The sequence below is a fragment of the Falco naumanni genome, chromosome 8, assembly GCF_017639655.2.
Source record: "Falco naumanni isolate bFalNau1 chromosome 8, bFalNau1.pat, whole genome shotgun sequence".
In the NCBI taxonomy this organism is placed as follows: Eukaryota; Metazoa; Chordata; class Aves; order Falconiformes; family Falconidae; genus Falco; species Falco naumanni.
The window spans coordinates 24534622-24558714 of NC_054061.1; the positions used below are offsets into that span (position 1 = coordinate 24534622).

Below are 24093 nucleotides of genomic sequence, written 5' to 3' on the forward strand. Positions count from 1 at the left end.
AAAGCCTTTTCCTCCCTGATGGAGCCAAAGCTCTTCATCCTGCAGACAGCAGCTTCTCAGGGAGCATGAGGAAGAAGTGACTCCTTATGCACCCAAAGTAGTGCAATCAAAAGTTCATTCTGATTAGGAATAATTGACTCCAAATTTTAACAGACGGATTTCTAAGTCTGCTAGGACAGTAATCTGTCCTACCAAACACACTGTGTTAATCATCATGATCATCTACATGTATATCTACAAGATCATGAAGATGCTTAGGGGCTGCAGCCCCTCTCCTGGGAAGCCGGGCTGGGAGAGCTGGGGCTGTTCAGCCTGGAGAAGAGCAGGCTCCGGGGGGGCCTTAGAGCAGCTCCCAGCGTCTGAAGGGGCCGGCAGGAAAGCTGTGGGGGGGCTTCTTACAGGGGCACGTGTGACAGGGCACGGGGGTGGCTTTGAGCGCAGAGAGGGCAGATGCAGGTCAGATATTAGGAAGAACCTGTCCCCGTGAGGGCGACGAGGCAGGCCAGGCTGCCCAGAGCAGCTGTGGGTGCCCCATCCCTGGCAGTGCTCCAGGCCAGGCTGGATGGGGCTGGGAACAGCCTGGGCTGATGGGAAACCTGCCCGGGTCAGGGGTGGGAATGAGATGGTCTTTAAGGCCCCTTCCAGCCCAAACCATTCTGTGATTCTATGATCTATGTAAGTAGTGCATCTAAACACATAGTTGCACAGTGGCATTTCACCTAGCTCTTGGAGCAGGTGGCCGTCAGTCACCACCGGCCACCCATCACCAGCAAGAACACTGATAGAGCCTGGCTGTAAATGTTTTCCTATGCTTCTGGGTTCGTACCAGGCCCCAGCTGAAAGCAGCACGAACATATATAAGTAATGATGCAAAAACCACATAATCCTCATTACAAATCTACTCAGCAGCAAAACCAGAGCAATCCATTTCTACAGAAATTCTGGAGTGCCAGAGATTTGTGTAGAAAAGTAACGATATAATTGAGAAATTCCTAGATTAATAATTATGGAAATTAAGCTGTTTATAAAGCTCCTGAGTTTGACTTAAGGGAGGTGGCAAGGATGCAGGAACTTTTACTCCATCACACTGTATATAAAGCGAGTGTAACATTCCTATAAAAATGGAAATGCATGCAGAGGTTAAGTGGAAGAGTCTCCCTGTCATCCTCCAGGCTACTGAAAAAAAGAGCAGGAAGAAGGAGCATTTGGATGGAGAGGCAGCAGAGAAGATTCAATTATTTATCAAAAAATAAAAAATAATCTTGTGTTCCTTTCCCAGTGAGTCATCCAAGCCTTCTAATTACTTTCTACAGATTTAGAGGAAAAGCCAAAATCCAGACAGCAGCCTCAGATGTGGACTCCAGCACGCTCTCAAGCGTGGTTCCATTGAACAGGTTACTCCTAAGCGTCACGAGGACAGGCAGAGCACCCCTGTAACAGAGATGCTGCACGTAACGTGTCACACAACATGCACACCGCAAAGTTTAGTTCAGTTTTATTTTCCACTGTAACGGGTCTTGAATGATACATCATGCAGTCTGCCAGTGTATCCATCCATCTCTGATGGAATTTTAGAACGAAGATAAAAGACTTATCTCCACGGGATGGGGGAAGGAGGGTTCAGGTCTGCTATCAAGAGTTTAATACATTTCAGCATCGTTTGATGCAATGGCAAAAAATTTCCCCTTGTTACCAGCAAAATGTGTCCACAATTTATTTTTTCCTAAATTGAACACTACTGTAAAGATACATAGAGCCCAGAGAATACACATCTGCAGTACACGTTACACACTTTACAAACTAGACATGTATAATTCTACAGAATGCCTCAACCCCCGTGGTTCTCCCACAACGAAAAAAAGTGTTCCAATGGACAAGACTGTGAGAGTGAGAGAGGTGTTCCATCCTGCACAGCGGATGTTGTCCAGTGCACTTCGCAGTTTGTACAGGCACAGTGAAGACGAAAATCAAAGCAAGGGTAGATTAAGATTATCCTGCCCATTTCTTTGTCGATTCCTTCCATTTCCAACTGAGATGTACTTCATTCATGTTTACACAGGGTCTTTCTCATTCAGTAACGAGAATCTGATTAGGCCTTCTCCTTTTGGACCTGCATCACCGTTAGCTTTAAATACCCATTTATTCAAATAAAACAATGTTCAGCTTAATATTTCCAAGCCTTATTTAGAAAAAAATCAGGCAAATGTGCATCCTAGTCCATTAGGCTTTATAAAATGAAATGTAATAAGGTTCTGTAGGCAGAAGTTACCGTAGCAAAATTTTTGTGACTTATTTTTGAGTTTCCAGAGTATTCAGGATAATCCACTCTCACCCTTGTTGAGTTAAATACAAACTTAAAAATGCATCAGCCGAGATCTTTCCAGGTTTCAAACCTTCCTTGATTTCAAGAAAACAAGTCGATGAAACATGAACTCAAGGACAAACACAAGATATTTTAACATAGCATTAAGAGAAGCTCAAGTGAGCAGGAAATACTTTTTACTTACTAGCAAAAAAAACAATAAGCACTTTAGTTCCATCTGAAGTACGTTTTCCATTTGTGAACGGTATTTCCACCAAAATTTGTCCCATGCATGACATTTTAGATGTGAAATTTGATTTGCGCTGTACAAATCACAACTTTAAAATTAGCCTAGAATAAATACAACACAACATTCAAAGAGCAAAGAAAGTAAGATAGCATCAAGTAGTGGAAATAGCGAGAGACAGGTTTTGATTTCTGCAGAGCAGATGTGTGGTTTTCATTTCTATATATAAAATGTGTAAGACTTAAAAATGGTACAAAAGTTGAATATACAATACGCAATACAAACTTAAGTTGCCTAATTAAAATAGGCTTACAAACCAAGAATCTATATATAAGCAGAGTAAGTTCAATTGACAATAATTTCCAATCGTGTAAATATCTCTGTGTTCCTTTTTGAGAATTTTAGCCTAAGGCATCTTTTCATTATTGCAGTTATAGAAAGTCCTCCTGCAGTCTTGATGTAAAAGTTAACTTGGAGAAACCTAACGTTATTTTAGCTAGATGAACTGACTGGCTGATCAGCACTAGCACAATTAAGAGATGTCAAAGCTAACTTATTACTCAAGCTGAAGAAAGCTGTCTAAACTGCCATACATAACTAACGGTGATGGTGTGAGGAACTTGATACATTTTTATTATTTTTTTAAGGTAATGCTGCATCTACAAAATACTTCCATATCGAACTCTGAATCTGAGACAGAACAAAAGGTTTACTACAATACAAAATCTCTGACAGCAATTAAGTTTGGTATCTTTTCCAAGACAACTGTTTGAGAACCAAAACAAGAAGGATCATTAGTTCATAGTAGAAATTGCAGCTCTGAACAGCTGATAAGATAGTACAGAGTAGTTCTGAATTAGTAATTTTATTAAAGATTGCATATGGCAAGTTCACAGTTCATTTTTCTGGCAGTGCACATGCACATAAAGAAAGAAAATATAAAACTTTGGAAAATACAAAATAAATTAAATACATGCAAATTTGCAACTTCATTAAATATTTTTTAGCAAAATGCTCCCCAAAATAGTGCAACATTAAAAAAAAAAACCCAACAGTTAAATTAAGTCCAACTTACTTTGCAACAACCTAAATAATTTCAGTAGAAAAAAATATCTAAAGTCAATTCACAATCTTTCAAAACGCTCTACATCAACTAAATAGTTCTACATCTACTAACAAACACATTAAGTAATAAAAAAAATAATAAATCAATCTCAAGTTAAATAAGAGCAAACACCTGCAAAACAAGACTAGAAGGGCTATGCTCAGCTGTAACCTTCCTAGAACCCACGCTTCATTAAGACGTAACGTTGCATGCTACGCACACCTGAACACGGAAGATATGTGTGGCACAGAAGCGGTAGGCAGGGAGGAAGAGGAGGAGGAGTAGCTTCTGCTTGCCAGCGGAACCTTCCCAGCACGATTCCAGTGCCCCCTTGCTGAGAAGACAGAAACTTTCTGTGTGACACGAGAGAGTTCCAAGAAAGGCAAGCGGGCTGATCCTTACCTCCGTGAGCACAAGCATACCATCCGTAGGATGACTTGTATATTGTAACTTATGAAGACGTTCTTTTCCCCTTGCAATACACTCTTCACCTCTTAACAAACGCATTCCCATATCTGGTCTGCAAAGGACAGCTTGAGTATACAACTCACACTTCCTTTTGACTCTCTCTATGCAATTTTTTTTAAGGTAGGGTCTGGGGTTTGGGAGATTATTTTATTTTATTCTTTAAGGTAGTGTCTGTTCTGGTAGGGGACTGTTCACTCCAGCATCTGAATTCCAGTGTGAACAGATCGGGGCTTGCCAAAAGCATGTGGGAAGGGGAAAGGGCGGGGGGAGGGAGGGGGAGGCGGGCAGGGGGGGGATGCTTGTCAGCTTTTCCAAGACAAGATTTCCACAGCATTCTGAAAGCCTTCAAAATTTCATAGAGAACAACGCTTACAAACACATGGCTAGCCATCACACTCCAGGAAAACCCACCACTGTAGGAAGAACTACAAGCAGATCAGATCTTAATTTTAAGATAGGTCACACAGATATATTCATGTAACTACCAAACTTCAAAACCTAGATCTATACTAACAGATTTCTCTGCATCCCGTTTGATCTTTACCAGGTACTGCAATAAAGGTTATTTTATACAGTCCAAAGATTTTATCAGGATATTACAAATGGTTCTTTGGGGAAATTTACTTCTGAAAATGTAAGCAGTAAAATTAAACCATATAGCAGCACATTTTCATCCCCTAAAAATATAAAATAATATGTATATTATACAGTAAATCAGTCATGACGGAGCACAATCACCTGCTTTTGATGGCACTTGGTCATTGAATCATTAAATTCTTTGATGCCAGAAGTCGGGATTTACTGATGCAACAGAGGACTTCAAAAATGCATCAATCTGAGTGTAGAAGCCCCAACCTAACCAGCGCCAAGGGGTCAAACGCAGTCAGTGAGAGATTCTGAGTGGCAGACTTCCTATCGTTACTTAGATGGTTATGTTAAATACATTGTACAAGTATCTGTAGAAGAGTTGAGCTGAACACTTCTGTACACGTGAAGATCCTACGAAGCTCAAAATACCTGGGACCAGTGCATTGCAGATGGCTGTAGGAAGCGCAGGATGAACAGGATGTGGATCAGGTTGAAGAGGGGGAAAAAAGAAACTAGTGACTTAATGACAGTCCTTAACATGCTAAGTGGAATCGACCTGTCAAAAGAGAGCAAGAAAGGTAATGATAATTAGTGGATATTTGAGATTATAAAGCAGATATGCAACACGGCAAATCAACTGATACCTGCACTTCATAGAAACGTGATACACAGCAACCAAAGAGCCACCATAACGGCCATGAAATGAGCGTCACAAAGCACAATTTTAACAATTCATAAAATTAGGGTCTCAGTTCCTAAGTCTTGGAGAGGAATTTTGCCAGATTTATCTTCAAAGTTCCCAGCCCACAAATTGGCACAATCATAATGAAACAATTCTCTTGAATTAATTCTTTGCCTCCTGTAGTGTGGCATTATGTTTTGCCTAAACACTATCTAAAGGTCTAACATTTTTTTTTCTTTTTATGTCTCTGTTCTTTTAAAAGGATTTCTCTCCACTGGTTGGCACTTGGATATGGCAAAGAGCAAATGTGTGTGTGTATCTTATATAACAAGTAAAGGAAGTAACTGCAGCTGAGTTTGAAAACTTACTATAAAATGAAGGGATGAAAAAATATAAATCCAAAACAATCCTCCTGTTCTGTATGTCTCCTGACAGAGAGGTACTTTCCTGATACACACACACACACACATATATATAAAAAAATATGTGTTTACAGAAATCAAGAAAAATATTTTATATAATATCCTGAGACTATAGTATATTTATATGCAATACCCTGACATTTATATTATCAACGTATATTTCATATATATATACACGCTATATAATTTTTTATATGTACAATACGCAGGCATGTTTCTCACTAATTTAATAGCAATTCCATCCAGAAGCAAAGTTCAAGGCACTTATCAAGTATAAAGGTGTAAATTTGATTATAAAACATTTCAAACACAGACTTTTAAAAACTCTTGGGTTTGAACTTTTTCTCCTCCCGCATTACTCATTAGCCATATGGAAAGCCCCACATAAGTAACTGGAAGTGCCTAGCATTTTTAAATTAGCTAATACAAAAAACAGCCTTACAAAGAGAGGTGTGTTATCCTCAATTAAGCATTTTCTTGTATAGTTACTTAAAGAAAACTTGTTCATATTCAAGATCAAGTTATAAAAATAAATAAATACATAAATATTGATGCATCAGGGTTTTGAAATTTACCCTAAATTAATGGTGGGAACTGTAGTTAGCTCCTAGTTGTCATCCTTATTAAAGGAAACCAGGATGGTTATTAATTTATGCATCTTACTGGCTAGATTATCTACGGTCTGCCTAGATTAAATATAGTTATTCATCTTGCTCAAGGATGGGGAGGTGCTGGGAACATACCAGAGACCTTAGGATAAGGGACATACAGACAAGAGCCTATTTGCACAGCGTATTTCACAAATGCAGATCCCAGAACAAGCTGCTTTAATAATTTCAGTATACCATGATGGAGCATTTCTGCAGTCGTTAGCATATCTTCACGTCAGTCCTTTCCTTCTCTTTTGAAATGAGGTATCAGACAAGTTCGAGCAAATATTAGAAGGGGAGGATAGGCAGATAACCAGCTTCCTTCAGATTTGAAATATGAAAACACACATCATCGACGCATCTGCTGCTGGTCTGCCTGCCCAAGGCTCCCAGGCAGCGCCTGAGCATCCCCGGTGTGCTCACAGGTCTATTGATACCAGGAGAGCATCCTCCAGCCTGCAGCTCAGTCCCTCAGAAAGGTGTTGGAAAGCTGGTGAAGGCAAACCTAGAAGTCTGCACAGGGCACCACTTGCTCTGGCAGAAGAAATTTTACCAATGAACTTTGTGAGAACAGCAAGAGCAATATTGGCTGTTACTGAGGGGTAATCAATCATAATCAATGCCTGGCCTAACAGCAGTAAGTGTCTATTATCTTTACTGTGAATAATGAATGAATGCAAGATAAATTTCTCCTCGTCCTGCTATAAAAGTTTTCATTCCAGAAACAGGGATGTTACTTGGCAACAAACATATAAAACCCCCACCTTTATTTCACTGCTATTAAATGAACATACAAGAAAGTTCTGTTCTAATTCTAGCTGTGTAGAACTATGCCATTCAAAAGTAGAGTGTAATTCTACAGAGCACAGAAATGTCTTGATGATATTACGGAAATAATCTGTATAAAGTTTTCCATGTGCAAGTAGTACCTTTACTAACACTCTTAGTCAGGCCCCTGATCCTACAAGCTCAGAATTCAGATTACTCCAGTACTCCCAAAATCATTTGCCAGCCAAACAGTTGCAACTTGCCAATAATCTTAACCGAAGGACCAAAACTGATGAGAAGTGACCTTCTTATCACTGCCCAGCCTTAGTTTACTACATCTTCAAGAACTCTTTCTAGGTGTATGGAAAAAATCTAGAACTTGACTGAGTTTAAAAAACAACTATAAAGCCTGAAATGTGGTTCTTTGGCATAGTAATCATAGAATCGAATCACTGAATACCTCAGCTTGGAAGGGACCCATAAGGATTGTTGAGTCCAACTCCCAAAACATTTCAAATTCTTGCCTTACAGACCCCATGTATGGCCTAACAGAGCCAGGCATTAGACTGAATCTTGAGTGACAAGGGAACTAGACCAAGAAATGCCATAAAGGAACACTATTGTCCATTAAGAAAAACCCACACACAGAGACACTTTTTCAACCGCTTCATTCCAACCAGCAGGGCTTCCATTTGGTTTTCAGATGTATTTATTTTCCCCATTTTTTTCAGAAACTGTAAATCCTTAAGTTTACCCAGTTTCTTCTAAGATCTTCCATCTTCTTTTCCTCCCCCCCTGTTGTCCATGAGCTCTCCTCTGCAACGTGTTCCAAGTGTGCCTTGAATCTGCTCATCCTCCACTGCCCTCAAATCTAAAAGTCAGCATCTAAAACATTTAAGAGGTATCCCATGCCTTCTGATTGACTTTTGATTGATTTCCAAAACCCTATCTTGTTATACACCCATCTGGTTTTAAGTGCATTTATTTTGTTAGTAACTTTTATTAACCTACAGTCGTTCACTTGACATGTGCCTATACCTGATGTATAGCCTGTCTGAGTCTGACACTTAATTTCCTAGCAGATGGTATATTAAAGGCCCACCCAGTTTAGGCAGGTAGCAGTCTTTTTTCCCACAAAGCAGCAGTTATGATATATGTTTGGAAATATTTTACATGCTTTTATCGCACTCTTTTTCCCTTTGCTCTTTCACGGAGGTGGGGATGCAATGAAGTAGATAGACAAGCTATCTTGCTTGTGAGATGGAAAAGCCAGTTTCAGTTCATAATGAACCAATGCACAAAAACACTCAGCAAAGACTTGCCCTTATTCATCCACAGTGAAAATATGTTGCTTGCAGCTACAGAGCTATGGAAAACACAATGAACAGAAACAATCTGCACAACACAATAACAGCTTGAGTGCGATGTGATGGATGGTTTGCATGCATGCATGACATGAAACATTCTCCAAAAAAAGAAAAAGAAAAAAACACCCAAGAATGCCGAGTGCCTAAAGGAACCCACAAACTGTCATAACAGAGTCATAAGCCAGAATTAATCCTCAAGGAGAGAAAAAAGCCAAACTTGGAGGGATAACTTAGCGGTTTTAATGGCTTTTCACAGCCACTCACTACCATCCAACTCTTAGCACGCCTGTAACATAAAGTTGTCATCTAAAATAATAGAAGATGTAATAAAATAAATGGGAGGACAGGATACATGAAGCAGTCTCATGGGAATACGCCGCTCATCTTTCCAGGATGAGATTTTTGTTTAGGAGAAAACCTCAAGCCCTTGCAATTAAAGTATTTACATTTTTTTTCTGAAGACAGCTGAATAAGAGTGCTATTCAAAAGAAACAAAAGTGAAGTTTGCCAAACTGTGACACACAAATTTGGAAAGCTCTGTGCTGCTGCCACTTACGGCTGCTCTGCCCTGTCCCAGGCCGGAATATCAAAATATATTATTATATTATATATATTATATACATTATATATATTATACATATTATCAATTATATATATAAAAATCATATTCTATATAATATAACAGAAATATAATCATGTTACAGAAAGCAAAAAATTATATGAGCAGAAGGAACCTCTGGAACTCTATTTTTACTACATGAGTTTCACACCTCTATGTGTGAATTTTAGTACAGATCTACCAGAGTATTTCAGTTTATTAAAAAATTTTTAAGTCATTAATATAAACACTCTCACCAGTAGCTTGCAAGGCATTCTAACAAGGCACTCCTCACTAATTTTCACAGTTAAATTATCAGCAAATGACTCCTACTAAAACTAGAAAAAAACCAAACCTGTGGGTCTTCTAAAAGCAAGACTGAAATACAGAAAAAACTGGGTGATCAGTGAAAGAGTAAGTTACTTTGCTCTTACTTCTTGTCTATTTGGTGTTGTGATAGTAGCTGGAGTTTGACAACCCTCCCCCTCGGATGGCATGGACAGCCGTTGGAGAAGATGCTGGGTAGTGACCAGGGCGGATGGGCTTGGCTGCAGAATAAGAGGAAACCAAACAAGACATTTAGCTTTCACACAAGGCTTTCTACAGCGCACCTTCTCCTCTAGTACAAACCTCCTTGTTTCCAAACAAGGAGCCATGCTTGGCAGAGCAGTCTATAACCTGCCTCTGCGGAACATCTCATTCCCTTACCTCAGCCAGCAACAAACCCATCCATTTTCTGCCTGTGTCAGAACCATTTAACCGTCCTGTGCAAGCCCCTCATGTCTGCCAAGATTATGGACTGCCCACACAACAGAGGGAAGTCATGACCCACTTGGTGGTCAGGGATGTACTTTCTATGTTTGATTTGACTACGTACATCATTTCAGCAGACGCTGAGACAAAGCTAGCGATGGCTTTCTACAAGACGTAGCATACAACAGGAAATAATTGTCTCTCAGGTTTTAAGACCCCGGTGTTAGCATACCATCCAAAACATTATCCTTCTACTTTAGCAATTCCAACAGATCATTTAAAAAATTGCCCATCTGAAATGCCATTTGATTTCATGCACACGTTCAGATCACACCACAAAGATATATCAAGCACCTAAATTATATAGGAAGATCTTTGACCCTACACAGTCCAAATTAGATCACAAGGAGAAGTAATCAGGGGCAAAAAAAGAGAAAGGGACAAGGTCCCGAAAGGCAAGGAAAGAATGAAAGCAGAAGGAGAGTATGTGGGGGAGGAGGAAGAAAGTGAGAGACTAATTTAAAGAGACAAGTTTTCAGGTCACTAGAAGGGCACACAAGACCCATTATGCCATCTATTTACTGAGTTAAATAGCAGAGGCACTTTAAACTTTAGGTGGGGCAGACTCTATTAAAAAGTGAAGGCTTTGAAGATTCCTGTGCAGCAGAGGAGAAGCAGACCCTGTGGTTTGCCCTGGACTGCTGCTTTCAAAGCTCTCTCTATTTAAACACGAGCAAACTGACCAACCATGAAGTATGCGAGCGACCACTAACCCTTTAGCTCCATGTCCTTACCGATTTGAGCAGAGTGTGCTCGCCGTGCCATGTTTTTGGCTCTCACAGCCTCCTTAATGCGATCTACCTCCTGCTGGTACCGTTTGCGGTCTCGCATGGCATTCTCCTTGGCCTCCTTCAGTGCGCTCTCCAGGGCCTTAACTCTCTCTGCCGTAGCTCTAAGTCGTTTTTCCAACTTAGGAAGCTCGCAACGAAGATCTGCATTATCACGTACCAACTGCAAGAAAAGAAGTTTCAGAAATATCCTGTCAGAAACCTATGAGGACCGATGGGAAAGGTCCTCTTACAAGGAGAGACAGAAAAAGCCACCGATTCCTCTTCTCACCTTGTATACTACAAATGAAACAGGCCTCTTCCAGAAATGGCTGTAAAAAGCTTACGTCAAAGTGAGATTTATTTTTAATCATGCAGTTCCTTTGTCTAACTGAGGTATAATACTAATTTAAATTATTTGAGACAGATCAAAGAACAAGTAAGTTTACTCCATTCAACAAAATTTCACAAATCTGATCCTGAAGGGTGGGGGGTCCAGGACAAACCCTGCTATTGCACGGCACTCTGCTACCGCAACTGCCTTTACTAGACTTTAAGAGCAACTGCAGCAGAAATTCTACTTTTCTTCAGAATGCAGAAATATCCAGCATTTCACAAATACTTGATCACCCTCATTATTTCAAAATAATAATGACGAAATATGTCTTACAGGTAACACCGGGTATCATCAAAAACTCATCATCTCCAGTGGCTATGGCATGCTTACCTACTTGTCCCCTACTCAAGCATATGGGAAAACTGGAAACTTCAGTGCCTCAGACATTGCTAAGAAATCACTTTAAGGCCTGTAGTTATAAATGTGATCATGTGCTACTCTGAATTCATGCTCTTCCTCAATTAAATACAAACCTGAGCAAGGTCTATCAATTACCACAATAACATATAACTTTACACGCAACAGCAGCCAAGGGAGGCGATTGCTTTTTTGATAAATAAAAAGCTGATGCAAACAGTTAGAAAACCCAGTACAATTTCTACTGAACAGATTATACCACTACTAGAAGTCAACAGAAAACGGTTCCAAAGAAGCGATTCCCCCTTTTCTGGAGTGAAAGGAAGAAAGTGGTTTAACTACCACATTAATAACACAGTAATGCAACAGCACGTACTAACATTCACACATTGTTTGACAATCCAAATGTTTTACACCTGCTAGTTCAGGCTTAGTGCCAGAAGAAAAACACAAAGCAAGCTAAAAGATTGTCACAATGTGCTTTTTCTGCAAGCGTTGAACCCTTGTTCTACAAAATAGTTATAAGAGCAGGATGACAGCACATTCGGGTCAAGTCCAATGTCATTTTTCCCTCTAAGTTTTCTATGAGATGTAGACTCCTAGCTGGTTTTGAGTAAATATATGCTAATGAGAGCTATAAAAATCTGTATCTGAAAACCCAGCAGATGTGTGAACTGAGTGCAAAAAAGGCAAAACTTGTAAAGGCAAAAACACTCCTAACATGTCCTGATTTCCTTATTTAGAAACTAGGTCTTTAAACCATCTGTTCCCTGGGAATCTCAAAACACCGAACCTTAGGCGGACGCTTGTCATGGTCCAGCACTGCTTGCTTTTTTGGCATTTCCACAGGAATAAAGCAAGCAAATCTCATAGAGTATTGTGTCTCACTAATAACAGTTTCAGAAAACTGCACTGGAGAATGTTATGTCACTACTCAAAAATGAAATCAAGAGCGTCTTTACTGTTCTGTGCTATACACCTGAATAGTGGGACAGTTCAAAAATACTGTCATCTGAAAAGGGGGTGGAAGTATGCTTATGGGCAGAAATAGCCTAGTTTATCTAACAAGGTGCTACTTAGATATATACTCATACCACTGATACACACACTTCCAGCAAGCGGAGGGTAAGGCTCTTTCCTTGACGTATACCCGAAATGTTAGCCTACTACACATCCCCTCCACCCCCATTTGCACAGTGGGTACCTAGGGTGAAGGGCTCTCCGTAGCCCTTGTTCCCGTTCCCTTTGGAATTCTGCTGTTCAGAGAGACTCCACGGAAGAGGGAGGAGACAGAGATGGACATGCCCAGAAACTCTAGGCAGCTTCAGGCCAGGAGTCAAAACGAGAGATACACGATCCATCTGGAAACCAGCTATCAGCACACAAGGTAATAACAAACACTTGGCGCTGGTTTTTATATGTTACACCAATACAGGGACAATTAGTCTTGCCAAAACTCCTAGGATCTATTTTCACAGAAAAAATAATTTAACACATTCAGAAGCAGTATTGGTGGTGGCAAGAGCAGCTCTAACACCAGCTCCCAATGCCAAGAATTTCAGTTGAGAACTACAGATACCATTTCCCCAGACAGCACAGGTTACCTTCAAAAATTATCCTTTTAAACATAAAAAAGCACAATTTTTGAGGCGGAAGGAGAGGCGGAAGGAATCAGAGCCCCTACCTGTTTGTGAACCTTTGTAAGCTGTTCCAGGTTGTTCTCAAGAAAGGAAATTTTCTGCTTCTGCGCAGCACTTCCACCTCCATCGTCGCTGTCAAGTTCAACACTCTGCATAGAGAGTTGCAGCATTCAAAGCCAGGCAGAAACTCAAGAGGAAGCTCAGGTCTTTTGTGAATCCAAGCTTCCCAAAGGCAGAAATGTCTTCCAGAGCCCCAAATTAAAGAGCATTTATTTTACTTGTTCATTTGATCTTTAAGAGCCACATTCCCCACTACACAAAAATAAACCACTGTTATTGAACAATTGTGGAGGGATACTGCATAGGAAAATAATAGATTTTCATGGGGAAAATCTCTTTTCCATTTTTTTGCCACTCCTGGGAGACATTTTTTATGTAATATCTGTTTTCAACCTTAAAAAAAAAAGTATAAAAACTTTCTCCAAAACTACTCTAAAGGACTGAAAAGTATTGTGAAGCCTTTGGCTATTTATGCAGCTTCTGACTCATCTTTGACTGTTAATAATACGTTAATTTCTGCCAAATAATAATTTTGCCAGGAAAAGGCTGACGAGTCACAAGCCCATAGAAAGAAAGGGCCACAGCATTCAGTGTGGCATAAGTTAGTGCAAGTTATATTGAATAATTTCTGGTAACCATTAATACCATCTTTGAGAAATTTTGTAATTGAATTGGATTGATTCATTTTGTTTAACCACCAAGACTTGTCCGTAACAAATTAGGACCAAATAAAATCTAATAAACATTGGAACAGTTTTAATCTTATTACTCACTTATTGAAAAAGATAACATCTCATTTGCACCAACATGCACTGAAGGCTTCCCACAGATCACAAACATACCGCAAAAAAGATGAGACTTTGGTTTAAAAGAGTGCAGTCTTACTTTTTTAACACGGGTGGTAAGATCTTGGACAAATAATTTGCGCAGGTTATGAAGCGTCTGAAGTTCTCTCGCCTGGAATAAAAAAAATATATAAAAAGCAGAAACCACTAAGACACTACTGTAGATAGTCTGGTGTAAAAATCCTCCTCAGATTTGAGTCAATACCATCGCTTTGTTGTGATTTACATATGGAGTTGTACCTGCCGGCAGGCACGTGCAGCTCACAGGAAGGCAGTGCTCCCGCTGTCCCCCACTGAAGAGCTCTTGCACCCCCCAGGGTGCTCACCACGCCAAAGCCACTTCGGAAAAGACGTCGACTCTGCCTTAGGGCATGGGGAAACAACAGCAAAAAGCTGAAGTCTCACAAACCGGCCATGGTTACACACATCTAGCGACGTGCAAGAACTCTGGATTCACTCTCTAGCAAACACACTAGCCTGCTCCGAATGCTCGCTCACAGGCACTTGAGATGTTTAAGCAAGCAAGCAAGCAAGCTGTTACACTGGTCAGGTTCGAGGCAGGCGTGTAGCACTTCATTGTAGCTGCACTATTCAGCACGCTGGTTATATCAGGTGATTTGAAGGAACAAGGACAGCGAAACAAAGAGTACCAGTAAACTTATCGATAATAGCTTATTCACAGGGGGGCAACAAGAATAGTATTTATTCTTAAATTTTAAAATTCAGTTTCATGATTTGGCAAAATGCACAAATGTAGCCTGTTATGATCTAAAGTGATCACTTCCTTGGGCACAGGTACAAGTGTTTGGTAACACATCGGTGATGAAGACCTGGGGGAAAAAAAAGCTCAATAAAGTGTAACTAAGACATACCACTGTTTCCTCCAGCCCCTTAAGATCTTCTCTTGCTTGTTCCCTTTTATCATTAAGCAGTCTAGAAAGATCACATTAAACACAAATAAAAAATGTTGAAGCCATGTAACACAGAACAGACTCAATCAAGATTCAGTTTGATTAGAACATCTGCAGATGTGAGCAAATCTCTGCAGCTGTAATTATGCTGTCAACTGTCCCAGATATGCAGCGCTCTCACGTGGAACAGCTGAGCCACCATCTCCATTTTTTGTGCCCACACATGAAATCTCCAGGAAAGGGTTTTACTCTGACATCTGTTTTATTACTTAAAAAACAAAACAACAAAAAACCCCACCAAAAGACAATCACCCCAAACCCCCAACTTCTTTCTTGTTTATTTTTGCTGTGCATTAAGGAATGAGGCGTTTAACACTTGCTGCGCTATTTTATAAAATCAGAGCTCTCAAAAAATCTTTTTTTGGCAAGTATCAAACCCACTATTGAAAAGCCTATGATATAAAACTATGGAGTAATTGGTAATCACTTATTAGTACTGCATGTTGGCCTTGTTACTGAAATGATACCTTCAGTGTGACTATTTCAACACAAAAGCCTCTCACTAGCACGCGCTGCCTGTGGACACGTTAAGAGGCACTATGTTCAAGGACACCAGATGAGAAAACTGTTGACTTACATGAGCTTTTCCAGTTTCATTTCTCTTTCCTGGTCCTCAATTTTTAATTTATCATAATCAGCAGTCAGTTTCTCCTGTTCCAGTTGCAGCTTCTGATTCATACTAGAATGCAAAAGGAAAAGTCAGTACAGCTTAGTCCCAAATCCCATCAACAAGGGTGAGTAAATGTCCACAAACAAAGCAGAGGACAGCAGGAAGCAAAGCTGTAACTACTGAGAAATTTTGAAAGAAATTACGCATAAAGAATCTGCAGAACAATATTTTAAAATATTGGAAAACTAAATTCAGTGGCTTGCATCCTTTCTTTTAAAGGACACAAACTCTTGCAAGCTTTCTGTTCTGCTTCATCATGTTTCTCATTCCCCTATTATTTATTAGTATCTGGCCATACAATAAATATGATGAAAGAATGAACAATACAACAGGATTGCCTAGATTTTGTGAACACTGACAAAAAGAAGCGTACAGGAGCAACGAACTCCCCTTCAGTGCTGGAGTATGTGACTAACAGAGTTACATTGCTGTGTCAGGAAGAAATATTAAGGGTGGAAAAATGGGACTCTCAACTCACCTAGACTCTCAGAAAGTCTGTGGCAGGACTGTAAGAGGCTCTCAAAACCTTTATCTTGTACAATCTGTTCTCCTCCAAGCTTCTCTTACCTACTGACCTGCAGGTGTAACATTACCCCTTCTTTTTCCTCTCTATAATTTTATAGACCTGTTAAAGCTCCTCAATAAAGAACTAGGCACTGTAATCCACTGTGAAAAACAATTAGAGGGTTGGCTGTTGCATGTAAGGTCACTACTTTCTGTAAGACACTGAAATCTAGAGATATCAATTAAAACTAAGAAAACCAACCCCAAAACATCCCTACAGTGTCCCAGAACAGGACAGGAATAGAGAAAGCAAAGGCGTGAGTGAACGTACTCTCTGATTTCATCAATTATTTTCTGCTTCTCTTCAATTTCATCCCTCAGCCTGGACAGCTGCTTCTGGTGGGCTTCCCTGTGACTCTCCATCTGCTGCTCCAGTGCCTTCTGCAGGGTGCAAAAACCAGAGCCATACATGAAACAGAAATCAAGTAGCGCACAGCCCAGCTTCCTTCTTACGTGTCAGCTACATTGACCTATCTTTCCGGATTTGAGTGAAGCTTATGGAATCAGGCTAATTCAGGAATCTGCCTGGTATAGCTCGATGATTACAGAACTGTGCATCTCCTCCTCAAAGCACTTAATTCAGACAGTTTTTAGCAACAGATGCACACCAATTTCCACTCATTTTCTTGCAAGAACTGCCGCATGTGAAAGCCAGGGTCTTAGCCGATCAAGTGCCAGGAATGACACTGGTTTTACCAGTCTTCTATGATTCCACCTGTTTATACATGTACAGCTATACCTGTGACAGAAGTAAAACCCAAAACACCCTCCCACTCTTGAGAATTGTTTACCGACAGACCTGTTATTTAAATTCTAGGTTTAGACATATCTCAAGTAGTAAGAAAAACTCGATGCATCTCTTGAGCTTGTTAATCAAAGATTGGCTTTTTTTCTTCTAACTGTAAGGAATAACTGTGCAACTGTTTTTAATAACTTTAACATACGTAACATTTGTATTAAAAATGGAGGTAACCTCCTTATAATGGAGGTAAAAGTTCTGAAGCTGATAAACCTCCATCACTACCCTTGTATAACTACATCATTCCTTTTCTGCAGTTTGCAACCACATCAGTAACCCAACTCATGCATTACTGCCTAGCAATTCTTTGCGTTCCAAAAGAAGAAAACACCAGAAAACAGGTTTAGATTTCATTATTATTTCTAGGAGATAGTCAGAGTTCTTGCCAAATTATTTGGGAAAGTGACCTTTTTTTTAATCAATTTTTTTGGTACCAAATTTGTATTAACCTTAGTAGCATGATTCCTTACTTTGCAAATTGACTTTCAGCGGAGTTCCACCAGCAGAAAATTAGAGTAACATAGAGGTGAATCAATATCATTTTTTAATCATATATAACCAAACTGTTCTCAGCTATGGACGCAATACACTGGGGTTTATATTTTGGTTCTCCGTTGGTGTGATTTGAGGAACCCAGGCATTTCCAATTGAGTGAACACAGTCCACTGAACCTCTCTACTCTTGGAAGTTGGCACAGCTTACAAACTGGTCTCAGAAGACACACACCTCAGATGTTCAGACTGTAATTTACTTTTTTCCATCATCTGATCAACAACCTCAATACTAGCAAGTTCTCTTAATTCCATATTGCAAAGGTCGCTTAATTACATGAGGTCAGGTTTTCTAACAGAGGCTGGAAGCGTTTTCCGAAAGCACACAACGTTGTACAGGAAGACAAAATTACACCCTAATTATCAGCTTAATGAACGATCTCACTGAGAAACGCCCTCTAAAATTGCAGCATGCCATACTACCTTCATCTCCTCTGCATCCTGAAGCCGGGTCAGATGCTCCTTCTCCTTATCCTTGAAACTGACTTCATGCATTTTTTCTGTTTAAAGTTGGAGACAGTTGAGAATTAGCCACAAGTTCCAGGACACGCTACGTCCAGCCATTTAAATAAACCCAACAGTTCCTCTTTTTGCAGAAAGCAGCAGGATCAGGGGAGGCAGCTTTGGAGGGGCAGAAACAGGCCATGGTTTGCAGTACCCAAGCTGTGACAATACTGCCCAAACCCCCTTTTCCTTCTGCTAACAGGCCCCATTGTCTTCAGCCCACCCAGCACCTTTCCAAGCAACCCTTGTCTCCTTTTAATGCTACTTATCACAGTCCTCCTCCTCCTCATATCCCTTCACTTTCTATGGGGAAATGGTGCCTCCAGAACCAGGTCATTTCTTATGAGTGGGGTAGGAACATCAGGAGATGGAATAAAAATTCCATTATAGAAATGCAGAGAATTCTATTCTAAAAATGCAGGAGATGTTTAAAAAACAAACAACAAAAAAACCCCCCAACAACAAAAAACAAAGTCTTGTCACCACCTGCTACTCCTAGAGTCAGAGAAGATCCCTTGTACAGAAATCCAGTATAATGTTAAGGCTACTACGTCACATCGTAATTTTAAATAAACCAGTAGCATAGCAATGCTACAAGACCTGCTTTTGATACACATTTTCCACAGTAAATCAGAAGGGGAAAAAACAGCAATTCTGAAAATGAAGTCAGCTGGATCCTATATAGGAGCTAGGAAAGATACACCTTTTACTTGACCCTAAGGGAAGTAGCTTCCTTTTGGAAGGGCATTTAGCTGTGGGACAACTGAAATTAGATGAATATCCAAGAATTTTACAGAACAGTGATTTAGCAAGATTGATCGGTGCTGTTTGGCTAAAGTATTTGTTGGGTTTTTTTTTATTTCTCACATCATGAAAGCTCAAGGTGAAGCTTGTCAAAGTTCTTGATTCCTTTGAAAAATTATGTTTCTCTGTATTTTGTGAATGGACTAGGCTGAAAGGGATAATCCTGGTTTCATCTGAAGTGTAATGTACTACAAGGAAGTGCAACATGTTAAATATCCCGAATCACAATTTTAGGTCTTCACCACAAAATACTAAGCAGACAATAAAATGTTTTAAGACTACCGTACGCATGATAATGCAGCCAACACCGAATTTTCTAAGGTAGAGTTGGTAAAAGAAGTGATGACTGCAAGACCCAGTGTTATACCTTGAGCACGTAACTTGGCAAGTTCTTCATTGAGAGAGTCTTGCGACTCTTCCAGCTGCCTTCTCTTCTGCTCCATATTTTGCATGTAGTCTGTGAGGGACTTGATCTTTGCTTCATGCTTTAAAGACAAGGGGAATAGCAATAAGATGTGAGTACCACAGCTTGTTACTGAGGAATTCAGGTACTGTCCTACATAAGGAGGAAAAATAGACCGTTCTCCACATGCAGAGCTGATGACTAAGAGAAACCACAGCAAACGATCTGAGGAGGAGCTAACAGATCAAAACAGACTGCATTTTTAAAGGTCACACGTTAGCCCGAGACATATGCTGAACAGTGCAGGAAGTAACTCCAAAACATCCTTGGAAGCTCATGACTTGGTGTTAAACAAACAGTAGCAGCTTTCTATAACCAGTGGAACAGTGGTCTTCCGAGGTGGCTTCCTGGATGCTTCAACCTGCAGAAGCTCAGATTGACTTTCCCCAGCCATCCTGATGATTTGTTTCTTGCTAACATCCTTTTGAATTAGAAAGTTTATGTTTACACAGAAAATAGTGAAAACATCAAAAATGGAACAAATATCTTCTAACTTGGGGATAAAATTAAGCTGCTGTCTGGGAATCATTACATCCTATCAATAAGGCCACTGAAGCACCTGTGGGTTCACCTCAGCAGAGAGGGGCCGAGACCTTTACAGCAGCCTCAACGCGGAGCTCGGGCTTTAGAGAAACATCATCCTTAGCAGGAACCAAAATAGTTCAGACCCTCCCGGCCCTGAGGTCTCCAGGAAGGGAAAGGTGCACACCTGAGCTGCACACTTCGGGCAGCGAATCCTCCAGTGGCCTCCTAAACCTAACAAGAAATTTGGCCAGCTCTCAGCTTGGCTCCAAATGTCCTGGCTGCAAAACGGAGACCCTTGGCATGGCACGCAGCAGTGGCGCACCGTTTTATGGCTCAGCTTAACACGGACAGGCCTCAATCTGCACTTTGACGTTAGAACCTCCAAAAGGCCAAGGCAAGGTGACTACCTGCTTACGAGCGTTTCTTCTTGGTTCCTTCACCACACAAGCATACAGTACTTGGATAAACGTCTCAAAATCCTAAACCTCCAGTCTCCTGTCTGGAAATAGGCACGGAGGAGAACAGCTAGGTCAGGCTTGTGACAAGCTCTGAGCATCAAAGCTCTCTGTGATTCCTGTGTGGCTGCGGTGTAAGAGGACAAATACTAAGCCCACAGAACCTGCCGGGCTGCCTTTCATGCCTTCGCTGGGTCAGCGTAGGCCACCAGCAGGGCTGAAAAGGGCTGTCCCACCACCCACTGCTGAGGCTTTTATTCCCAGCAATGTGTTCCCGCTCCTCCTGCCAGCAGAAGCACACACACAGCTGCCTTGCAAGTCAGGCCTTAATCTGCTTTACTACTGCAGATTCCTCAGGAAAGAGAGCCCTGCAGGCTGGCGGGGTGACTCCCTGCAGTGGCCGTGCCAGCCCAGGGTCTGCTTTAGCACAAGATAAAAAGTACAGTTTTTACTTCACATTTTTGGATAACCAATACCCTCAGACTCCAGCCTCCCTGTAATATTATGCACGCTTCCCAGTACAGCTTTATTAAGTAGAACTTTAAAGACATTCTGCTGCAGGACAAGGGGCTACCCTTGCCCCAGGTTTTCTTAGACTAAGCGGTAGCAAATGAAATACAGTTAATTGTATCATCTCCTCCCCTTCACATGTCTGCTTCAAAGCAGTTGAGCACGTCAAAGCAGTCAGTCCCCTTCCCTGCAGCAAGCATCACTGCTTGCAACTGCCACCCACTGTGAAGCCCTCCTACCATCTGGATTTCTGTCTTAGGTAGTAACGTTTTCCATAACGTATTACATTGTATATTGCTGCCTGGTTATCTTGCTAGCACACTAACAGACCAGATACGTTGGGGGTCTCCAGATGTTTTGCTAGCGAGCCATACAATCACTGCCTCCTTTCTCAGGTTGCTTTTAAAGTGAAGGTAAAAGATCCAAATTCACACTGAGAAAATCACTCCAAGGAGGATTCTCAGTATTATGTCATAGAACAGTTTTTGAGAACTACAGCAGGACACAATATTGCCACTGAACGTGCTGAAAAAAACACTGAGAGGAAGGAATGGAAGAAGAGAGAAAACCCAACAAAACAGACATGAGAAACACACTCTGCTCCCTTAAGCCTCATTTCTCGCTCCCAGCACACGCGTTGCATTTCATGAGGAAGCAGGCTGAGAAAGTCATCAAACCTTGCTGCAACGGGCTGAGGGAAGGGACAAACGTACTTGTGAAATGAGGAGCTGGCAAGCCGCAAGCTCCCTCTCGCTGGCGTTCATCTTCCTGTTGGAGTCTATCTGGGCGCTCTCGAGCTGCTTGCTGCGGTTCACCAGAGACTTCACCTCCGACTTCATCTTGCTGATGTAAAGCCGTGCCATGGTGAACTCCTCCTCAATCACCCCATTCACATCTGCCAACTAAACACACACAGAAAAGATCGCAATCTTGAAGGTGTGGTTCTTGCAGGTAAGTCAACGCAAAGCAATCATCCTGCTGTGAAACTCTTGTCTAGAGCTAGGAAGCCTCTGTGAAAGCACATCAACCCTCAAGGAGTACCCATGGACCTACTGGTCACCTTTAAAAATGTTATACCACACTGCTTCTTACAATCTTCACTAATAAGCCTCAAAAGAGAGAAATTAAGACTTGCGCTCACAGTGTGCTTCATCAATTCAGTGGTTCAACGTCTGAAGTAACCAAGCCCACCATCATGGCAAGAGCATATTTTGGAGAAACCCTCTCACATCACCAGCATGGGAAATGTTCCTTCTTTCAAACTGCTAAAAGTTGAAGAGCATTTTCAAAGTACTCCTTAAATGAGTCTCCTCTTGAAGGGTTGTGCTACCTACTTCAACAAGGAGCTGTAAGACAAACATGGGTCTGGAAATCTCACCTGGCAAGAGAAAATGGCTCTTGTCTCTAAATATTAGCATAATTCTATTTATACATAATTTCCTTCCCTGGTTTACTGTGGTGCCTTTTATTTGTATGTCTTTCTCTTCATGACTTTTCTTCAACTACTTATTTCACGTAACCCAAGGATGAGCTGCAAAGGTTCTCCTTGAGCGAGCACGTGGCTAACAACTTCATCTGATTTTTGCCTTTTGCCCAGCACGGCCAAGGGGAAGGCAGCATGTGCTGTATCTCCTCCCAACAGCCTAAAAAATGTGATTGCTTCCAAAACTCTCAGTCTGGTCTGAAATTGACACACTTTGAGATGATGCTAATTGCCAACAAATTGGAAATTATTCTTCTAAAAGCTTCTCAATCTGGCCTTGTTTACACTGACAGCTGTCCTGTAAAATGCTGACATCTTAGTTACTATAAAAATTTGTATCAAACGGCCTCTGCCTCCATTTTCAGAGTGCCTCTTCTAGTTCCTATTACAGTGGCCACCAGAGGTTGCTGTAACATCTAGCAAAGTCTGGTCTTGTGGTCCTGGCATCTGCATAGCCACATCAGACAGCAGGGATCATGTCCTCTGCAGTAAGAGCAGGCTAGAGGATCTCCTGGTCTAAGGGGGCTTTAGCAGGATACCATCAACTGTCAGAGATAACTCAAAGCCACATGTACTCACTTTAGCTTTGAATGGTCAGGAATGTTCATAGCTCAAAAGCTGAGAAGTGAATTAAAGCAAGAAAACAGAGTGCTTTGCACAGAATTTAGATACACCCTGAAAAGTAATTCCTTACCCAGTTTTAGCAATTATTCTTTTTCATGTGGTTTTAAATGGACAGATAAGATGGCGTTAACATCACCAGGAAGATTTTCCAGGCCATGAAAAGTTTCCATCAGAGATGTGAGCAACTTCACAATGATCATACAAATATCTCCCTTGAGACTTAGCATTTTGCTCATCTCCAACACAAGTGTGACAAAGTGAGTAGCTACCTCCTTGCCCTTATCTGTAAACCCAAGAGCCAGACCGAAGGCAAACTTCAAAGCAAAGCTGGCCAAAATTTGCACCATCTCCAGGTGTGTTCAGATACCAAGGTTTCTGCCACTTCAACCACCTTCACTCCCATTCTTACCTTCTCTCTTCAAAGGAATAAGATCCTCTGCAATTTTTCTTCTGTAAAGGACATTAGTCATTACACAAAAGTTCAGCTGGTCTTACTGTTGTGTAATTATTTATGTGGTATCTAGCACAAATTTATCAGTGCTGGGAATCAGCCAGTTTAAAGCACCTTGTGTCCAGAAACACAACATGAAAGCATGGACTCTTTGCTGAAGCCAGCCACTGTTGAAAGGTAATAAACACCAGAATGCAGAAATCAGAATTTCCCTGCAGAACTTTTCGTTTGGGTGCCCTGGACAGCCGTCAGTGCAGACCTCTGCCTTGGAGAACTGTTCACCTTCAGCTACACAACAGTTTTAGGACAAACTTCAAACAAAAAGATAGCCTCCCAGAAGCCAAATCTCACCCATAAAGATTCTGCAGATTCTAGGAATAGTGGCTCACACTAGCTAATGAAGGAATAGGGCTACGTGTGTATTGTTTTGGGGGGAACCGAGTATCCCCCAATTAATAAATGCATCAACATCCACATGGGCAGCATTAGTCTGGCCCCAAACACTGAGCTGGGAATAGAAGTGGTAATTGTGTGCACAAACACCCACCATCTCTGACTCAGACAAAGATCTCTTCGGTATTTTACTCTGTGCTGGAGCCAGGGGTTTTAAACACAGCAACAGCAGCGTCCTTGGAGAAGGACA

The 24093-nt window shown here is 41.0% G+C and overlaps 1 protein-coding gene across 1 annotated transcript in view; it reads right to left on the minus strand.

The window, feature by feature from the left end:
• Positions 1–1486: 1486 nt before the first annotated feature.
• Positions 1487–24093, minus strand: part of KIF5C (kinesin family member 5C) — an 85401-nt gene continuing 62794 nt past the window's right edge. Inside the window, exons 16-26 of the mRNA XM_040602928.1 lie at positions 21606–21794; positions 19307–19424; positions 18055–18131; positions 16553–16662; positions 15625–15726; positions 14949–15009; positions 14117–14188; positions 13216–13320; positions 10745–10961; positions 9632–9745; positions 1487–5266 (exon numbers count right to left, since the gene is read on the minus strand). Of these exons, the coding sequence (XP_040458862.1) occupies positions 9639–9745; positions 10745–10961; positions 13216–13320; positions 14117–14188; positions 14949–15009; positions 15625–15726; positions 16553–16662; positions 18055–18131; positions 19307–19424; positions 21606–21794 (1158 nt within the window). The 3' untranslated portion in view covers positions 1487–5266; positions 9632–9638. The remainder of the gene's footprint in view (positions 5267–9631; positions 9746–10744; positions 10962–13215; positions 13321–14116; positions 14189–14948; positions 15010–15624; positions 15727–16552; positions 16663–18054; positions 18132–19306; positions 19425–21605; positions 21795–24093) is intronic.